Consider the following 19,659-nt stretch of genomic DNA (forward strand, 5'->3'; position numbering starts at 1 on the left):
ATTTTTGGCTCTGCTGGGTCTGTGGTATGGCACACAGGGTTAGTTGCCCCACAGAATGTGGGATCTTCCCAGACTAGGGATGGAACCTACATTCACTGCATTGGAAGGCAGATTCTTAACTCCTGTGTCACCAAGGAAGTCTTAGGATTGACTGGTTGGATCTCCTTGCTGTACTCTCAAGAGTCCTCTCCACCACCACGGTTCAAAAGCATCACTTCTTCAGCGCTCATGCTTCTCTGTGGCCCAACTGTTACATCCATACGTAACTACTGGAAGAACCATAGCGTTGACTAGACAGACCTTTGTCAGCAAAGTGGTATCTCTGCTTTATGTTGTCTAGGTTTGTCAGAGCTTTTCTTCCAAGGAACAAGGGTCTTTTAATTTCATGACTGCAGTCACCATCCCCAGTGATTCTGGAGCCCAGGAAAATAAAATCTGTAAACAGTTTCCAGTTTTTCTCCATCTATTTGCTGTGAAGTGTTAGGACTGGATGCCATAATCTTAGTTTTTTGTATGTTAAGCAAGCTTTTTCACTCTCTTCTTTCACCTTCATCAAGAGGCTATTGAGTTCCTCTTCACTTTCTGCCATTAGAGTGATATTTTCTGCATATCTGAGGATGCTGCTTCTCCTGGCAATCTTGATTCCAGCTTGGAATTCACTGAGCCCAGCATTTTGCATGATGTACTCTGCATATAAGTTAAAATAAGCAGTGTGACAGTATACAGCCTTGACATACTCCTTTCCAAGTTTTGAACCAGCCCGTGGTTCCATGTCTGGTTCTAACCATTGCTTCTTGACCTACATACAGGTTTCTCAGGAGACAAATAAGGTGGTCTGGTATTCCCATCTCTTAAAGAAATTTTCACACAGTCAAAGGCCTTATTGTAGTCAATGAAGCAGAAGTAGATGTTTATCTGGAATTCCCTTGCTTTTTCTGTGATCCAACAGATACTTGCAGTTTGATCTCTTGTTCCTCTGCCCTTTCTAAATCTAGGTTCTACATCTGGAAGTTTTTGGCTCGTGTACTGCTGAAGCCTAGTGTGAAGGATTTTGAGCATTACCTTACTAGCATGTGAAATGAACACAGTTGTACAGTTGTAGTTTGAACATTCTTTGGCGTTGCCTTTCTTTGGGATTGGAATAAACACTAACCATTTGCAGTCCTCTGGCCACTGCTGAGTTTTCCAAGTTTGCTGACATATAGAGTGCAGTACTTTAACAGCATCATCTTTTAGGGTTTGAAATAGCTCAGCTGGAATTCCATCACTTCCACTAGCTTTATTCATAATAATGCTTTATAAGGCTCACTTGACTTCACTTTCCAAGATGCTCGACTCTGATGAGTGACCACATCAGAGGTTATCCAGGTCGTTAAGACCTTTTTTGTGTAGTTCTTCTGTGTATTTTTGCATGAAATGTTCCCTTGGTATCTCTGATTTTCTTGAAGAGATCTCTAGTCTTTCCCATTCTGTGTTTTCCTCTAATTCTTCGCACTGTTCACTTAAGAAGGCTCTCTTATCTCTCCTTGCTCTTCTGCATTCAGTTGTATATATCTTTCCATTTCTCCTTTGCCTTTCACTTCTTTTCTCAGCTATTTTTGTAAGGCCTCCTCAGACAGCCATTTTGCCTTTTTACATTTCTTTTTCTTTGGGATGGTTTTGGTCACCGCCCCTTGTACAGTATTATGGATCTCTGTCCATAGGTCTTCAGGTACTCTGTCTACCAGTTCTAATCTCTTGAATCTGTTCATCCCCTCCACTGTATAATCATAAGAGATTTGACTTAGGTCATAGCTGAATGGCTTAGTGGTTTTCTCTGCTTTCTTCAATTTATGCCTGAATTTTGCGATAAGGAGTTCATGATATGAGCTACAGTCAGCTCCCGGTCTTGTTTGGCTGACTGTATAGAGCATGTGAATATCCATACATACTTACAGAGGTGCAAGTGAAGTAGTATTTCTGAGTAGAATAATGTTTATCATCTTTTTTCCATCCTCTTTACTCCATTCCATCACCTTCCCTCACCCCTCCTTGTACCATTTCACTTATCTGAAGTTGCTGGGCTGTGTGGTTCAAAAATACACACATGCACACGCCCCCATTTCCTTCTCCCCACATAAGGCCTTCTCCCCACGAAGGCCAGCTATTTAAAATTCATGTGAATGACTCTTACTCTAAGCAGATTACTCGGTATGCATGACAATAAAGTAAAGTACCGCTTTGGGTTGCTGCAAAACAACCATTTGTCCTCCCAGTGGAGGATCAAATTCCCCTGTTCATAAATTAGGTCCCTGTTGATACGGCACAAAGCTGCAAATGTCAGTTAAACAGGTATTTGAGGATCTCAGGAGTTTTATTAGTGAATAGTCTTCCTCAGCTCTTCTCAGAGAATACGAAGGCTATATGAGAGCCGAAGACTTGGTGGTAAGAGCGTGATTGATATTTGGTCTATTAAAGGAGTTGGGGAATATTTTCCATGTGAGTCAGATGATTTCCATGGAGAAATGAGTCTCATTTTGTAATGGCGTGTCCACCCATAAATTGGCCCTCAGAGGCTGGGAGTTAACCTCAACTCCTATAATTTTTGTAAGTGAAGTGAAGAAAACTAAAATTGAAGACCACAGCCTTTTAAGGCCAGGCTTCTGCTTATTAGTTTTCACAACAATGGTAGAGTAATCATTTAATGTTAATTTACATTGTATTTGGTGTTTCTGAGCCCTTTTTAGAAGAACATCTCACTTGAGCAAGTGCAATTAGACAGGTTTTATAAGTGATGAATCAAAGCTGGAAGAAGCCCAGTAGAGGTCCTGCAGCCAATTAGGGATTTGAACCTAGGACTTGACTGCTTGTTTCATCACCCTATTGCATCTAATCCCAGTTATTAAATTTGTGCTGGTTTTGTAAACTTGTTAAGTTCATAGGGGAAGAGCTTTGAGATCCACAGTTAAAGGTCGTCTTATATCAGGTATAGAATATCAACAGAAAGAATAAATTTTGAAGGAATATAGAGACTGAAGAGGAAGATACTGTTGCAGAGAAGAAGGTAAGAATTTAACAGTATCTAGTATCATAATTCATTAATTCCCGGGATAGTATTTCTTCTGGCTGCTGCTGTCTCTGATGGCTGTTTGTGCATATGCACACACCTTTACTCATCTCCCTAGTGTCTTTTGCTGTTGTTAGTGCCAGGGTAATAGTCACCAAGAAGCCAACAGCCCTAAAGCACAAATGACCTTGTTTCTTTGGGGAAAAGGAAAGTTAAAAGTGTCTGCTTTCTGGGTTTTTGCTTGTTTGGGGTATGTGTGTCTGTTTATAATTAATTGATATTAGATAAAGATAAATTAGGTTAGATAAATTAGGTTATTATCACTCAGGTTGTTTTATAAAACCAAAGAAATAATTTGGAAATGTTTTAAATGCAGTTTTGGTCCACTTTTTAATAACTATCTGAACCATGTTGTTGTTTTCTGGCCATATAAATTGTACACTTAAGGGACACCAGAGGTCAGCAGAGGTGGTTATATTGGGTTTTATGAATGGGGGAATCCATTTGTCCAAAAGACAAATGGATCTTTTGGCCTCATGTACTGTGGGGGCAGTGGGAGTATCACTGTTGTTGTACTTCTGGAGTATATCGTTAACCCTTGCTCTGGTCTTTTATGCTCTTCCTCTAAAGCTTTAAGCCACTGAAACTAGGTATAAGGAGACAACACTGGTTTATCTTTTGGTGTAATAGCTAAGCTCTAACTTAAATACAAATTGGAGACAACGTGCAGATTGCTGTAAATGAGTTCTCAAGTAGGCAGAATTCTACACACTCTATTAACTTATTGGATCCTCACCACAAACCTGAGAGGTAAATAGTTATCTCTTGATTTGTAGTCTGGTTAAACATTGTCAGCTCCTTCTAACTGTGTGTCCTTTGGCAAGTTACTTAATCTTTTTTCACTATTTTCCTCATCCTGTAAATTAGAAATAATAGTAACCTTTCCTTACCATTTCCTCCTGTGGTAAGGATTATGAAATAGTCACGCAAAGCACATAATGAATGCCTGTAGATGTTAGCTTTTGTTATCTAACTAGCTAATGATTACCTGGCAGGAAAAAGGTGTCACAAGAAACAGAAGTTCGGTTTCTGGTCCTTATTCTGCTATTAAGTAGCCATGTGATTGTAGGCAAATTTTCCTCTGAGGTTAATGAGCCTCAGTTTTCTAATACTCGTTTTTTTAAAACTTTTTATTTGGAAGTAACTTCAAATTAACATGAGACCAAAATAAAAATAGTAAAGCACAGACAAGACAGAAGGAAGAGACAGATTCGACTTCATCAAAATTTGAAAGTTTTGTGCATCAAAGGATACAATCAGCAGCTTACAAAGACAAACCACAGGGCTTCTCTGATGGCTCAGTGGTGAAGAACCCACCTGCAACCCAGGAGATGGCAGGTTCGATCCCCAGTCTGGGAAGATCCCACTTGCCACGGAGCTACTAAGCCGATGTGCCACAACTACTGAGCCTGTGCTCTAGAGCCGATGCTCCACAACAAGAGAAGCCACTGCAATGAGAAACCCATGGACTGCAACTAGAGAGTGGCCCCTGCTCTCCTCAGCCAGAGAAAAGCCCACGCGGCAACCGAGGCCCATCACGGCCAAAAAATAAGTAAACAAAATTAATTTTTTAAAAAAAGACAAATCACAGAATGTGAGAAAATATTTGCAAATAATATATCTGATAAGGGATTAATGTCCAAAATATATAAGGAACTTCTGCAGCTTAACCACCCCCCCCAAAGAAAAAACAGTTAAATAAAATACTTGCATAGTCATCTCTGAATAAGATAAATGGCCGATAAACCCTTGAAAAAGTGGTCAGTATCACTAATCATTAGGAAAGTACCAGTCAAAATTACAATGAGATACCGCTTTATATCTGTTAAGATGGCTGCTATTTTTTTTAAAAAAAGCTGTTACATGGAGAGGATGTGGAGAAATTGGAATCTTTGTGCATTGCTGTTGGGAATATAAAATGATGCAGCCACTGTGGAAAAGAGTGTGCTGGTTCCTCAAGAAATTAAAGATAGCATTGCCATATGATCCACAGTTCCACCCAGAAGAATTGAAAGCAGAAACTCCAGAAGATATTTGTACATGACTTTCTAGCAGCATTATTCACAATAGCCTAAAGGTAGAAACAACTCTGGTGTCTGTTGAATGAATGGGTAGACAAAACATATACATACAATGGAGATATTCAGCCTTAAAGAGGAAGGAAATTCTGGCATATGCTACAACATGGATGAACCTTGAAGACATGCTAAATGAAAATAATGAGCCAAATGTGAAAGGACAAGTAGTCTACAATTCCAGTAGTATAAGTCAGCTAGAGTAGTCAGACTGAGAGACAGAATAGAATGGTGGTTATTAGGAGCTCGGGGATGAGGGAGTCGGTGTTTAATGGGTATGGAGTTTCAGTTTGGCATGGTGAGAATTTCTGAGGATGGATGGATGTGATGATTGGACAAGAATGTGAAAGTACTTAATGCCTTTTAACTGTATGCTTAAAAATGTTTAAGTTGGTAAATTTTATGTATATTTTACAAGTTTTTAAAAATAACATGTTTCAGCAAAATAAAAATAGTACAAAAAACATGTTTTCCCATTTGCTTTATCATGTGTAAATATACTCTTGTACATACCTACTGTCTAAATTCCAGTTTTGTTATTTGACCTGATAGTATTGTTTTTTATAGCATTTCTCCCCCTCTAGTACACAGGATACAGTCTAGTCTAGGGTAGGACATTGTATATAGTTGCCAAGTCTCTTTCAGTTCAGTCGCTCAGTTGTGTCCGACTCTTTGCGACCCCATGAATCGCAGCACGCCAGGCCTCCCTGTCCATCACCAGTTCACTCAAACTCATGTCCATCGAGTCAGTGATGCCATCTCATCCTCTGTTGTCCCCTCTTCCTCCTGCCCCCAATCCCTCCTAGCATCAGAGTGTTTTCCAGTGAGTCAACTCTTTGCATGAGGTGGCCAAAGTACTGGAGCTTCAGCCCCAGCATCATTCCTTCCAAAGAACATCCAGGACCGATCTCCTTTAGAATGGACTGGCTGGATCTCCTTGTAGTCCAAGAGACTCTTAAGAGTCTTCTCCAACACCACCGTTCAAAAGCATCAATTCTTCGCGCTCAGCTTTCTTCACAGTCCAACTCTCACATCCATACATGACCACTGGAAAATCCATAGCCTTGACTAGATGGACCTTTGTTGGCAAAGTAATGTCTCTGCTTTTGAATATGCTATCTAGGTTCCTTTATCTTTGATAATATTTACATTTTTGGAGAGCACAGTATATTATTCCCCACTCCTGACTTTTTTTAATAGAAGCTTCCTCATTTTCTGTTTGTGTTTTCCTTGTAATTAAATTGAGGTTACGCAATCTAGGCCGAAATATGCACGGCCTAGAGACTCATTACATTTTTAAAAACTATGATTGTGTTTATTCAGATTTATGCATTGGACAGTGTCCCATCAAACAAACAGAGGGAGGTTCCCTCAATACATTTGTAATTAAATGTAGAGTTAAGGGAATCAAGAAATGCTATAGGACTCAGAGAATGGACATTACTAGATTGGAGTGGTTGTTGATGAAGGAGACTTCATTTTTTACTGGTTTGGTAGAAAGCACGTTTCTGAAATTTCACCAGCTTTTCCTGGGTATAAAATTTTGCATTAGTTCAGCTAATAGATATTACTGTCTTCTACCAATTTGTATTAAGCTTGCTCATATATTAGAGAAAATTAATGTTTTTTTAATGAACTGTGTTTCTCAAATGATGATCACCAGCCTATTGATTATTACATAATGTTCTGCAAATAATAAAATAACATTGGACTTTGATGTATGAGAGCAAGTGTTTATTCCCTTCCTGGTTTCATCAAATATTAGAGTAAGACTAAGATTTGTACTCTACTTTGCCACCATTCTAGAGCCATTTAGCACCCCTCCTTGAGCTGTAGAAAACTGTTGAAAGCTTTTTGTAGAATGTGTAAATAGTAGTAATGCCAATGAGTGTAACCTCAATGCCATTCTTCGCTTTCAGACTGCAAGAGCATCCAAGCTTTTGATGAGGCAGTAACAGGCTACTTTGTAGGATCAGGGCCAGTATAGGCTTAGATATGTTTCTTGGAGTTCTGTTGTTTTACTTTTTCCCCATGTTTTAGGAAATACTGATTGGCACAGTTGGGATACATTCATTGGTTAACCAGTAAAGAGCCTGAGGTATACTTGAGACCATTACTGTAAGATGACTTTTTTTCTTCCCATATGCTTTTCAAAAATGGTTCCTTGGCCTTTATGTGTTTTGTTTCTGCAGTTTGAAGAAAACAGGTCTGAAACAAGGTCTTACTCCCCAGCTGCCTCTCAACACACTGACTGCCAGCTCTCCAGATACCAAGTCCAGCTTTGTCCGCCAACCTGTCTGACATGTCGGGACCCGTGCCAAGCAGAGCCAGAGTTTACACAGATGTTAATACACACAGACCCCGAGAGTACTGGGATTACGAGTCACATGTGGTGGAATGGGGGTAATAATTTCCATTCACTTCACTGTACTCATCCAAAGGGCTGACTGTGGTGGATTTATTGAGTAATTTACGTCAGAAATTCCCTGACTGCATTTATAAACCTCAAGAGTGAACCCAGTTTTTGTTTTCTTCTACAGTAAAGAAACAGGTTATTGGCTTTGGCAAATTAACAGTTTTGATGTCTTATCATTTAAAAATCATTTCAATCTCTTATTATTTTTTTCTCTGTTGTATATAAAGCTGGTAACAAAAGAGTTACCTATTAGCTTGCTCAGCTAAAGGCTTTGCATTTAGATGAGAATTAATACTTGAGAGAGTTTGAAAATACTAGACTCTTACATAAAAGAATTTTTGAGGTCAGAGAATGTTGTCCCATGATGATACTGATGGATAAAACAGTTCTCCAGAACTGAGGACACCCAGAAAGGTGTCCTCTTTCTGATGAGAAGCAAAATTAAAACTTTAAAACATTTGCCCTTATCGTGAGACTAGCCATATGTAACATGGAATTCAGCTCCTTTTCCATTCTGAACAGTTGCAATCTGCCTGAACAGCTATATTTGCAGTTCTAATCCTCTGTGCAGTCTCATCTGGATTTTTGCATATCTTATCCCAGCATAGTATGTACTTAACTATTGATCAGGTTGTACATTTTGTGATAAAATTACTTTGATATTCAAATATAAAAGATAGCCATTTGAAAACTCAGTAAAGCTGCAGCTCCTATATGTTACATTTTATATTTGTCCACATGTGATTTTCATAGCATGTGAGTGTTTACAGACAGTCTTCAAAAATTATCATAGGGTGTGTTTTAATCCTGATGATTAATATGTTGATGGCCGTAATTCTTAACAGTAAGTATATTGCCTCTGCACAAGGAAGCACAGTGTGCTTCAAAGATGCCATCAAGAACTGTGGTACAGTGCCAATAAGTGTTATTAATAATCTTAATTTTCCTCTACATTACATGCTTTGGACTCTAGGAATATCTGAGTTTTACTGCAGAAATTTCAGCCACTGTCTTCAAATTAAGTGCATTGTGCTTAGTTCTGCTTAAATGACACTAAACAACCCTTTTGAGTTTTTGGCTTAGTGCTGTTTGCTTGCTTGCATTTATCTTCTAGGCCCTCCCACAGGAAAAGAACTCAACCAGAACTAAGAGCTTCCTTCCCTAGACCTGTGATGATTATTATATTGTCCATTGTCCGTAGTACCTTTTGCCTTCTCTGTTCATTCACTTTCTTTATAGCTGCTTGAGGAAAATGAATGGTGGATTTTTTACATGTTGGATTTTCAAGGGTTCTCAGCAGGAGTAAATAGCATTTAGGCCTTATTGAAAAGGCTGTCATTCTTTAGAGCAAACTCCTCTAAGTTGTAAGCAGAGGCAAAGAAAAAGTGTTGGCATTTTCCCTTATTCCTTTTCACCTCAGATGTTGCTTAGTGGTCTTGGAATGTGGGTGAAAGTAGCGGGAGGAACACCAGACTATGACTCATGTTCTGTAGTGTGGTTTGCAAACTCCAGTGCATGGACTGTCCTCAGAGCCTTGGAGAACAAGCTGGCAGTCAAACCTATATGTTTGAAAGCCACTTATCTGCAAAGAGACCCATTAAAAATCAGCAACTCCCAAAGTGTGGCTGAATTGAAATATTCTTAGAGCACATATTGACTTCTTGCTAGATGCCACCAGTGGGCAAAGCTGTGGGGAGCAGGAATATAAAAATTATTTTCCAAGGGAAAGCTGTCTGTTGTTGGAGATAAACATACATAACACACCCCAATACATGCTATCTATGTGTGGTATGTCAGTAGAAATATAAACAGCTTGGGATTTTAAAGAATAACTGAAAGACTTAAATTTTTTAATTCTGGGATTTGGAAGACACATTTTTAATTGCCCAACTTACAAAATACAAAGAAACCAATTGAATTATTTGAAATACTTATTTCTTTTACTCTACTGGGTATAGTTTTGTATGGACTCTGGTGGCTCAGATGATAAAGAATCTGCCTGCGATGCAGGAGGCCGGGGTTTGATCCCTGGGTGGAGAAGATCCCCTGGAGAAGGGAAGGGCTACCCACTTCAGTATTCTTGTCTGGGAAATCCCATGGAAAGAGGAGCCTATAATCCACGCGGCTATAAACCATGGGGTCGCAAAGAGTCGTACTCAACTGAGCGACTGATACTTGACAGTTTTGTAAATTGAATTAGTACTTGATAATTTGAACTTTGTAAATCACTGTGACTTGGATTCTTTTTGTTCCCAGAAATCAAGATGACTACCAGCTGGTTAGAAAATTAGGTCGGGGTAAATACAGTGAAGTATTTGAAGCCATCAACATCACAAATAATGAAAAAGTTGTTGTTAAAATTCTCAAGGTAAGTACAAAAAGATTGTAATTCAGAGATTTTAAGTAACATTTGAAGGTATTTTTAATGCCTTTATTTTATTGTTTCTTTGAAGTTGATAGAAGAGATTATCTTCATTTGACAAATCAGGAAACTGAAGCAAGAGCAGTTTTTTGACTCAAGTCATAGAAGAACACTCTGCAGGCCACATTGGCCCGTGGGCTACTGGTGTGCAGATTGTTTTAGTTATAACTGTCCTGTGTACTGCACATACCAGGAACACAGCATACAGTCCCTTACCACAGACGCTCCTCCATATTTGACACGAGAAGGAGAGGGCCCCAGACGTTCTCAATTTATAGCACCCATATTGCTTCAGTAAGTTTGATGATGCCCCTAAGCCAAATGAAACAGTTTTGTTTATTAAGTGAAGTCCAAATAACTAAAAATAGTATTTCTGTTTCAATTTGGTAGCCTTTTAAAAAATTATACAAATAAAGTTAAAGAGAAAAGTAATTTTGTTTTATTCTTCTGTCACCATAATTACTGTTGTGATGTGTATACCTGTTAGTCACTACACAGCTTCTCATATGGTGGAATCACACTGGACATCAGTAGCCTCATTTCCTGTTCCATGCTGATTTTTGCATAATACTTGCTTTTTGTCACAGCAACTGCTGAAAACCCAGCTTCACAAAGATATGCCATCAAAGAGAATGTAGTGCAGTGTAATTTTGAAACTGAACTACCTCAAGCTGGCAGTGTGCTCAGTGACTGGCAGACCGCAAGTAGTAACTGGTGCTTCCCTCAAAAATTAAAAAGCCCGCAGAGCACCTGTGAATTTTCTGGAGTGTTTTGGTATACCTTTCCAGAACCAGAGAGTTTAAGTATTTGTATCTTACTGTGTGTACAAAGAGAACTAGGCTGAAATCCGGACTTTTAGATTCTAATCCCACTTTAAAAGTGATTAGCCATGGTAGCTGTTTTTTTAAGACATGTTTATCTGTGAAAATGAGATAGTCTGGCTTTACCTGTCTTTCTCAGAGTTATTAGGATCAAGCACAAAATTGTATATAGATAAATACTTTGGAGACCGAAGTTCTATGTAATTATAAAATGATATTCCTACAGAAAAGTATATGTTAGACTGAGGTAATAGATCATTTAGAGTCATATGAAAGGCACAAATAGTCTTACAGTGTAGAAGACAGTGGTGGTGCTTGGGGAAAGGTCCCTGAAACTGTTTTCAGGGCCTGAATGAGGAAGATTTGGATTGGTGTGCATGGGAGGGACGGGGGAAGCATAATCTAGAATGCACAAGAAAAGAGAGGAAGAAATAAGTGAGAGAAATGTTTCATATGGAAGTTTACACAGGAAGTAAACTTGGAAAGGGAGAATAAATTAGTGATGACCTGGAAAAGATAACCTCTGCATTCCTTTCCAGCCTAAAAATTATAATTTTTGTCTCTTCTAGGTTGTTGAGAGCCATTAATGGTCTTTACTGATGGGTGGTTTGGAAAGATTTTTTTATTTATTAAGACAAAATTTGCATTGATCACATTAAATTAGGGTTTAAGTGACTTGCCTGGTTTATCACAAACTAGCTTTTGTAAGTTTATAGATTTTAAAGGATTCTGTAGGAAAAAATGTTTGTAAACCAGGAGGTATTTGCCATCAGCCAGCAGTAGGGATATAGCAATTAGTAGAAAACAGAAGAGAGATTAATGGGTTGGTTTCTGGAGAGAGGGGATTCCCTGGTGGCTCAGATGGTACATATTCTGCCTGCAATGCAGGAGACCCGAATTCAATCCCTGAGTCAGGAAGGTCCCCTGGAGAAGGGAATGGCAACCCACTCTAGTTTTCTTGCCTGGAAAATTCCATGGATGGAGGAGCCTGGCAGGCTACATTCTATGGGGTTGCAAAGAGTCAGATACAACTGAGCAACTGACACTTTGACTTCCCTGGAGAGGAGAAACATCTCCTAGATACTGTAGCAGATGAGAAAGATACAGTTGAAGCAAAAAGAAAACTTAAAATTAGCTAAGCTTCCCACCCAGTGTACTGAATTCTAATAGAAACAAGGCTGAGGCCATGGATTGAATTAAAAATGGAATTCACTGTTAGTATAATAAAGTAGCTTTCATTTATTGAATGCCTACTTTGCATTGGACTTTTTTTTTTTGTTTTTTGGTTCACCCTAGGTCCTCATTGGTGTGCATGGACTTTGTCTAATTATGGCAACCAGGGGTTACTCTCTAGTTGTGGTGCAGTGGCTTATCTTGTTGCAGAGCATGGGCTTTAGGGCACACGGGGTTTCAGGAGTTGTGGCATGCATGCTCAGTAGCTCTGCAGCATATGGAATCTCCCCAGGCAAGGGATTGAACCTGTGTCCCCTGCATTGGCAGGCGACTTCTCTGCCACTGAACTACCAGAGAAGTCCCCACATTGGGCCCTTTTCTAGCTGTGGTATTTACAAGACCGGTGTAAAGTTCAGAAATACTTAAGTATTTTTCCCGAAGCTGCACAGCTACAAAGCCAGGGTTTGGGGACAGTCTGTTTCTAAAACTTTCTTTCTGCTGCACCGTGTGCTTAGGACTCAAGGTTTAAAAAGTCTGCAGTATTGTTTAGTAGTTCCTAGACCTAAATCATCAACCTGGGAAATGTCTAAAAATAGATCTCCAGTTCTGTCCTCAAGATTCTGATTCAGTGGGTCTGTACAGTTTGTATGTTAAAAGCTCCAGGTTGATCATCAAAGTTTAGTAACCAGTAGTCTTGTTAAAGAAGATATATGCTTACAATAATTTCTAGGAAGTGTATACTTGTGTGTCAGTAGTCTGAAGTGACCAAAAGATAGGAAAGATTCACATGGTCCATTGTGGCAGACATAGGTCACACTGAGCATTTGAAATATGGCTGATCCAAATTGAGATATGTTGTAGGGATAAAATACAGCAATTTTAAAGGCTTAGTACCAAAGAAAGAGTATGAAATGGTTCATTAGTAATTTTTTTATTGATTTACCCATTGAAATGATAAGATTTTGGATTTTTTTTTTTTTGTTAGCCCTAAAATATTGAATGTGGGTGCTAGAATATTTTAAATACACACATGGGGAAATCCCTGGCAGTCCAGTGATTCAGACTTTGTCCTTTCACTGCCATGACCTCTGAGTTCATTCCCTGGTCAGGAAACTAAGATCCTGCAAGTCTTGTGGCATGGCCAAAATAGATTGAAAAATGAAAATAAAATACACATGTGGCTTGCATTGTATTTCTTTGGACCAGCACTGTTTTAACTGTTTAGAAAGAAGACTTTGTAGAGGAGGTGCGTTTGGACCACAACCCTTCTCAGAAAAATGAAAGCAATTTCTGTACTAAAACAGATGGGGAAATGATAGATGAAGACAAAGGAATGTGAAAGATACATTGGTTATAAGGCTAAACAGATATTCTGTCTCAGCCATATTCTGAGATCTTTTTAGATATCTCATTTGAGTCTTGCAATAATTTTTAAAGAATTTATTCTTATTGATTGTTTTACCTGTAATGAAAGGTTTAGAAAGGTTATGTAACTTGCTCATAAGCACACAGCTAGCAAGTAATAGAAGTAGGAGTCACATTAAGTGATCTGACTCCACATTTAACCGAAAAGGTTATATACTGCACAAAGATAGTTTGGCCCTCTTTGCTACTGGTCCTGATTTCCTTCATTTCTATAGCGTGTTTAATAAGACTTAGAGGAAGGAATGGAAAGAGCCCCATGTTTCATTCTAATGTTAACACTTTAAGAATGATCATCAGAATTAAATGCTAATTCTGCAGAGTTCTGGTGTTTGGAGTACAAATCTTTATTTTCTTTCAATTCAGTATTGCTAAGTAGCTGCAGAGTACCTGGCACAGGACTAGGAGAGAGGGATTCAGAGATGAGTCTGACACATTTCCTTCCTTCAAGGAGTTCATAAGCAAGCCATTTGTGTATTATACTACCCATTGAAATATCCTGAAATAATTGTTTTTAATGATGTACTTTTACCCTTTCAGCCAGTAAAGAAGAAGAAAATCAAGCGTGAAATAAAGATTTTGGAGAATTTGCGAGGCGGTCCCAACATCATCACACTGGCAGACATTGTAAAAGACCCTGTGGTGAGTATAGTAGGCACTAGTAAGGCCCACAAGGGCTGAGGTGGTGTTTGACCTTGAGCACAACTGGCCTCTTTCTGTTCTTCCCTCTGCCATTAAGTCCTGCTTTAAAAGTGCTTAATCAGTTATACCATTTGACTAGTTCGGGTCTTTCTTTCAAAGAGACCTCCACCCACAGACTATTTCTTATTCTTCTAGGCTAAGAGACTGATAGCACTGGAAACTGAAATGTGTTAATCCATTTTGCAAACTCAGGTCCGATGCCGATGGGCGATGGGCGCATTGTCGGGCTGCCTAGAGCCTGGTGAGACTTCAGCTCCATATCTTCTGTTTGAAATCCATCCCCAAAGTGACCTAAGTGTGGTGATAATCAGAGTGGGGAGGGCTTGTAGCAATAGAGGGTTTCCTACTACTGAGGTGAGGACTGCCAAATTCACCACGTAGTGTCCACAAACATTGTGCCCACTAGAGCCAGGTCTGTTAGCTGCCAGGTCTGTTGCTAATGTGTGTTTTCTTTTTCTTTCCCCTAGTCACGAACTCCCGCCTTGGTTTTTGAACACGTAAACAACACAGACTTCAAGGTATAATGTATAACCAACCATTTCAAGCTGGGTTTTAGGCCACATAAAAAACCTTTTAGGGATGTTACTGTTAGAAGAGTGTCCTTCTAACATGCTTTAAAAGAGCTTTTCATCCTGATAGTATTAAAGATAGACATACTCTTGTACAGTGCCTACTTTCCACATCTTGTATTTTGCTCTTTTATTTGTTTAATGCTCTTTAATGACCAGTGTGTAGGTTTGTCACCATCTGGCAGTTTACCATTCATTTGACAGTTCCCACTGATGTCAAACTTAATGAAAGCAACAGCTCATGTTTAATCAGGATCTGGCCTTACAGCATTTTGCTTTAAAAATGATAAAGTTCAAGAAGGAATATATTGTATATATAAAAGCAAGGACTGCTTGCTTATACCTTAGAATTCCTCAGAAACTTTGGGTTCTTGATCTTAAAAAGAGATGGATGGGAAAGAAAGGGTGGTAGTAAATTCTGCTAAAACACAAACTCCTGCAATAGGTATCTCTGCCTTCTAGCCAGTTTCAAACAGTTCTCAATTCCAGTACAGTAGAAGAATGTGGGCACTCTCTTGGATTTTAACTTGCAGAAATATTTGATTTGCCTTTGCACAAGTCCAGTATCAAGAATGTTAGATGTCAATAAATGATTGAATTGGGGCAGAAATATTCTGTTAAATTGTCCTGATGTGTTTGGCAACAAGCCATCTGTATACCCACTGGTGATCTGCAGTGGCTATGACTGTGTAGGCCAAAGGCAGGTTAATTCCCTACCAAGGAGGTTATGTATTTGTCCACATTCCTTTTATGAGAAGATCTGGAAGTAAATGGAAAACAAAACTAAGCTGAAAATGTGTATCAGCGCATGTTGCAAATATCAATTGGTATGCTTCCAAAAGTAGATTATAGGTTGAACAATATGAGCTTAAGTAGTTCTTCACTTTTACATATAGAGTTGAAACCCAAAAGTACATCTTTAAAGTTTATGTTATGTTGGAGAAGTAGAGACTGGTAAACAGACAGGTCTTAGAACAGTGATACATGAGCCAAGTCTTGATTTGAATTACTACAAATGAGGATGAGAAGTTGCCTTCCTTTCAGTACTATTTTATGGCTCAAATGTTGCATTTGTCTTTAACAGCAATTGTACCAGACGTTAACAGACTATGATATTCGATTTTACATGTATGAGATTCTAAAGGTAAGGAATTCTTGAATACTAAATGTCTTTGGATTGATCTCCCCTTTGTTAAATAATCCAAATGACTGTAGAAAAGTCAGTGTGTTGACTTTGTAAAACATGCTGTGGTGGGGGAGTCTGTTTCTGTAACTACGTAATAAACTAATAGCATCAGAACTCTTATGCTGATTGAAAGGTAGGGTCTAATAGGAATATAATTTATAATGCTTTGGAAAGGGTATTTAGAAGAGAGGTTAAAAGACTCCTTAACAAATATTTGTAATCTCTATCAAAAATAATTCCTGATGTACTGGCTTCTGGTATACTTTATTTCACTTAAAATTGGTCAGATAAAACAGTAAACTTTGACTTAACCCTCAAAGAGCCGTTGTCCTAAGGATTATGTGAATCTCTGCTTAGAAGTTGCTGATTTAGAATGAGCTTTGATTTCTAAAGTAGGATCACCAAATATGTTGCTTCCAGTACTCAAAAGATCAGCTTTATAGGTAAGAAAATTGCTGAGTTGACTAGTGCCTTACTAAATGAGGGTTGACATAAAGCCTACATTTGAACTATAGATGTACCCCAGAGAAACTGTGCCAGCAGAAGTATTTATCTTTCATTGGCCTCATGCAGTCTTGTGCCACTCAGGACTTCACAAAGTTAAGGATATGCTTGCCTATGCCTGGGTTTCATAGGAACCCAAATTGCCCTTCAGAAAGGACAAAAACTTGGCCAGTGACTTCAGCTGGCTTAAAGGCCTGGATTAGCAAACTCCAGAAGTTATGCCACTCACTAGTTTGAAATTGGACTTGGTTTTCAAATCGTATTTGATGTCATAAATCAGGAGTTTGCAAACTTTACAAGGCCAAATGGTTTAAACATTTTTGGCTTTGTGGGTCATAGGGTCTTGGTCACGCAACTCAGCTCTGCTGTTGTAGCATGAAAGCAGCCACAGGCAACATGTAAGCAAATAGTTATGGCCATAAAACAATAAAACAATTTATAAAAACCTTCCAACAAAACATTCACAAAAACAAACAGCAGGTCATATTTGGCCCATGGGAGCGTCCTGGTTTGCCAACCTCTGTTGTAGACTCTTAGCTGCTAGAGATTTACTATTTTTTGAGTAAGAGGTTTGTAGTACAGGTCAGGTTTCTTCCTTTGAGGGGCTCATGTTTATGAAAATAATCCAGGCTCTTGGTAAGAGGGAGAAATTAGAAGTGATGTAGTTGGTATACACTTTGAGTCTTTAACAAAAAAGATGTTGAAATATCTCTGCAGGAACAGGTCTTCAGAACTTAGAGTCCGTGGGATTGCACAAGTCTCTGAAAAGTACCTGTGGAAGTGATTGTCCTAACCTTGACTCTCAGGAGTGTTGTGAGGCTTGAAGGAAAGCTGGAAGAGAAAATAAAAGACTTCAACTAAAAAAATCTCTTATACAAGCTAACTCTTCCCTTTTTTACATGTTCCTCCCACAGGCCCTTGATTACTGCCATAGCATGGGGATTATGCACAGAGATGTCAAGCCCCATAATGTCATGATTGATCATGAGCACAGAAAGGTAAAGTGATAGAAGGACAAGTCTTATTTATCAGCACAAGAGAGTTAACAGCCCATTTTTCAACATTTTATCCCTAGCATCTGTCATAGTCTGTGGTACCTATTGGGCACTTGATAAATGTTTGACAACTGAATGAATGAACAAATCAGTGTGGAATCTAAAATATGGCACAAATGAACTTATCTGTGAAACAGACTCACAGACTGGATGCCAAAGTGAAGGTGGGTGGGGGAGGGGTGGGCTGGGAGTATGGAATCATTAGATGCAAAACTATTACATATAGAATGGATGAACAACAGGGTCCTATTTTAGAGCACAGGGAACTATATTCAATATCCTGTGATAAACCATACAGAGAAGAATATGGAAAAGAATGTATATATATGTATAACTGATTCACTTTTCTGTACAGCAGAAATTAACACAACATTGTAAATCAACTAGAATAAAACAAATTTTTAAAAAATCACAATGTTTAAAACTTCATTCATATTCCTATCAAAAATAAAAGAGATTAGTGTTGTGGGTAAAACATTAGTTTGGGTTTTAGTCTTATTTATTGAAAAACTACTCTGTTGGGAAATGCTTTTTCTCATCTGCCTTTTTTTTTTTTAATAGGGCGTATTCAAGTAATATTTGTTATATGTGCCACTAGGTTATTATGAGGATTAAGTGTGTACAGTTGTAAAATAGATGAAATATTCAGAAATTGCTGATGCAGGTGTCATGAGTATTAGTTGCAGTATAACATTTCTGTTTTTTAAGGTGACCCAAGCCCACCTTTTGTATGCAGTGATGGCTCTCTGTTGCAGGCTTTGGAGATAATAGGTGATTTATTCATTCAGTTAATATCCTGTTACACATTTACACACTATGTGTAATGGGTACTATTCTAGAGGCTGGGGTGTGTGTGTAAAACAAAAAATTCTTGTCCATAGAAGCTTGCATTTGAGGGAGACTGGTGGGATACAGTTAAAAGTGGTATGGAAGGAAAATAAAACAGAAATGGGGAGTGTCAGAGGGTGTTGCAATTTTAAACAGGGTGACAAGGAAAAGGTTTTGTTAGGAAGGTGACATTTTGTAGAACTTCTGAAGGGAATTAGCTGTGCAGTTTTGAGAAGAGGGTATAGCAGGTGCAAAAACCCTGAGACAAGAACGTACCTGGCATATTGAAACAGCACAAGGGTAGAGCTGGGATAGAATGAACTCGGGGAAGAGAAGAAGGAAATGAGATTGAGAGAGATGAATAGAACCATATCTTGTAAAACCTAGAAGATCACTGTCAGGCCTTTTCTCTGAAGATACAGAGGTTTTCGCAGGGTTTGAGCAGAGGGTTGATAAGTTCTCCGTTCTGTATTTAACAGTTCACTATACATCTATTAGTACAGATAAAATTTTTTTAAAAAGAATTCCAAATATAGACAGGAATGTGGAGTAACTCAATCTCTCATACATTGCTGGTGGGAATGTTAGATGGCACACTCATTTTGGAAAATGTCAGTCTATATTATTTTATAGTTTGTCAGTTTCTTTAAAAGCTAAACATACGCTTACCAGACAACCCAGTAGTGACATTTATGTCAGAAAAACAGACTGAGATCTATACAGAAACTTTCAGTTGGGTAAATGATTCATTAAACTCTGATGTGTCTATACCATTGTAGTATCATTACTGATTAGTAAGAACTCTTGGATAAGTCTCATGCTGAGTGAAAAAAGCAATCTCAAAAATTTAAACTGATGGTTCCATTTCTATAATTTTCACCATGACAGGGTCAGAGAACAGAAGGATTGCCAGGGGTTAGAAAGCGAGAGGAAGGAGTATCTGTAAAGGATAACTGCTGTGATGCTCTTTATCTAATCATGGACTAGATATGAATCTAGCTGTATGAATCTGCATATGTGATAAAATTGTGTGGAACTATACACATTTGTAAAACTGTTGAAAAGAAAGGTCTCTGAATTGTGTTGGTTTCCTGGCTTTAATATTGTACTGTAGTGACGTAAGATGTTACCATCAGGGGAAACTGGTTGAAGGGTACACAGAACATCTCTAGATTCCTATGAATTTATAATCATTTTAAAATATTTTAAGAGGATTATTTTGGTTCCTATGTGGAGAATTGAGGGTAAAAGTGAAAGGTAGACCAGTTAAGAAAAGTAGCTATTGCAGTAAATCAGAGATTGGTGATAGCATGACCAGGGCGGTGGCAGTGGATGTGATGATAGGGTCAGAATCTGAGCCATCAGCATATATTGACAGAT

At 38.5% G+C, this 19,659-nt stretch overlaps 1 protein-coding gene across 4 annotated transcripts in view; it reads left to right on the forward strand.

Moving 5' to 3' along the window:
• The window catches only part of CSNK2A1 (casein kinase 2 alpha 1), a 55,547-nt gene that overhangs the window by 23,214 nt on the left and 12,674 nt on the right, over positions 1–19,659 (forward strand). The window contains exons 2-9 of one of the 4 annotated variants that reach the window (XM_069548249.1): positions 2,915–3,043; positions 3,677–3,856; positions 7,374–7,584; positions 9,854–9,965; positions 13,976–14,077; positions 14,605–14,655; positions 15,791–15,850; positions 17,311–17,394. In XM_069548249.1, coding sequence (XP_069404350.1) covers positions 7,484–7,584; positions 9,854–9,965; positions 13,976–14,077; positions 14,605–14,655; positions 15,791–15,850; positions 17,311–17,394 — 510 coding nt within the window. In that variant the 5' untranslated portion in view covers positions 2,915–3,043; positions 3,677–3,856; positions 7,374–7,483. Of the gene's footprint in view, positions 1–2,914; positions 3,857–7,373; positions 7,585–9,853; positions 9,966–13,975; positions 14,078–14,604; positions 14,656–15,790; positions 15,851–17,310; positions 17,395–19,659 lie in introns of those variants that run through there. The other 3 variants (XM_069548250.1, XM_069548248.1, XM_069548251.1) reach the window with 3 other exon arrangements.

Source organism: Ovis canadensis, chromosome 13, assembly GCF_042477335.2.
Source record: "Ovis canadensis isolate MfBH-ARS-UI-01 breed Bighorn chromosome 13, ARS-UI_OviCan_v2, whole genome shotgun sequence".
Lineage (NCBI taxonomy): Eukaryota > Metazoa > Chordata > Mammalia > Artiodactyla > Bovidae > Ovis > Ovis canadensis.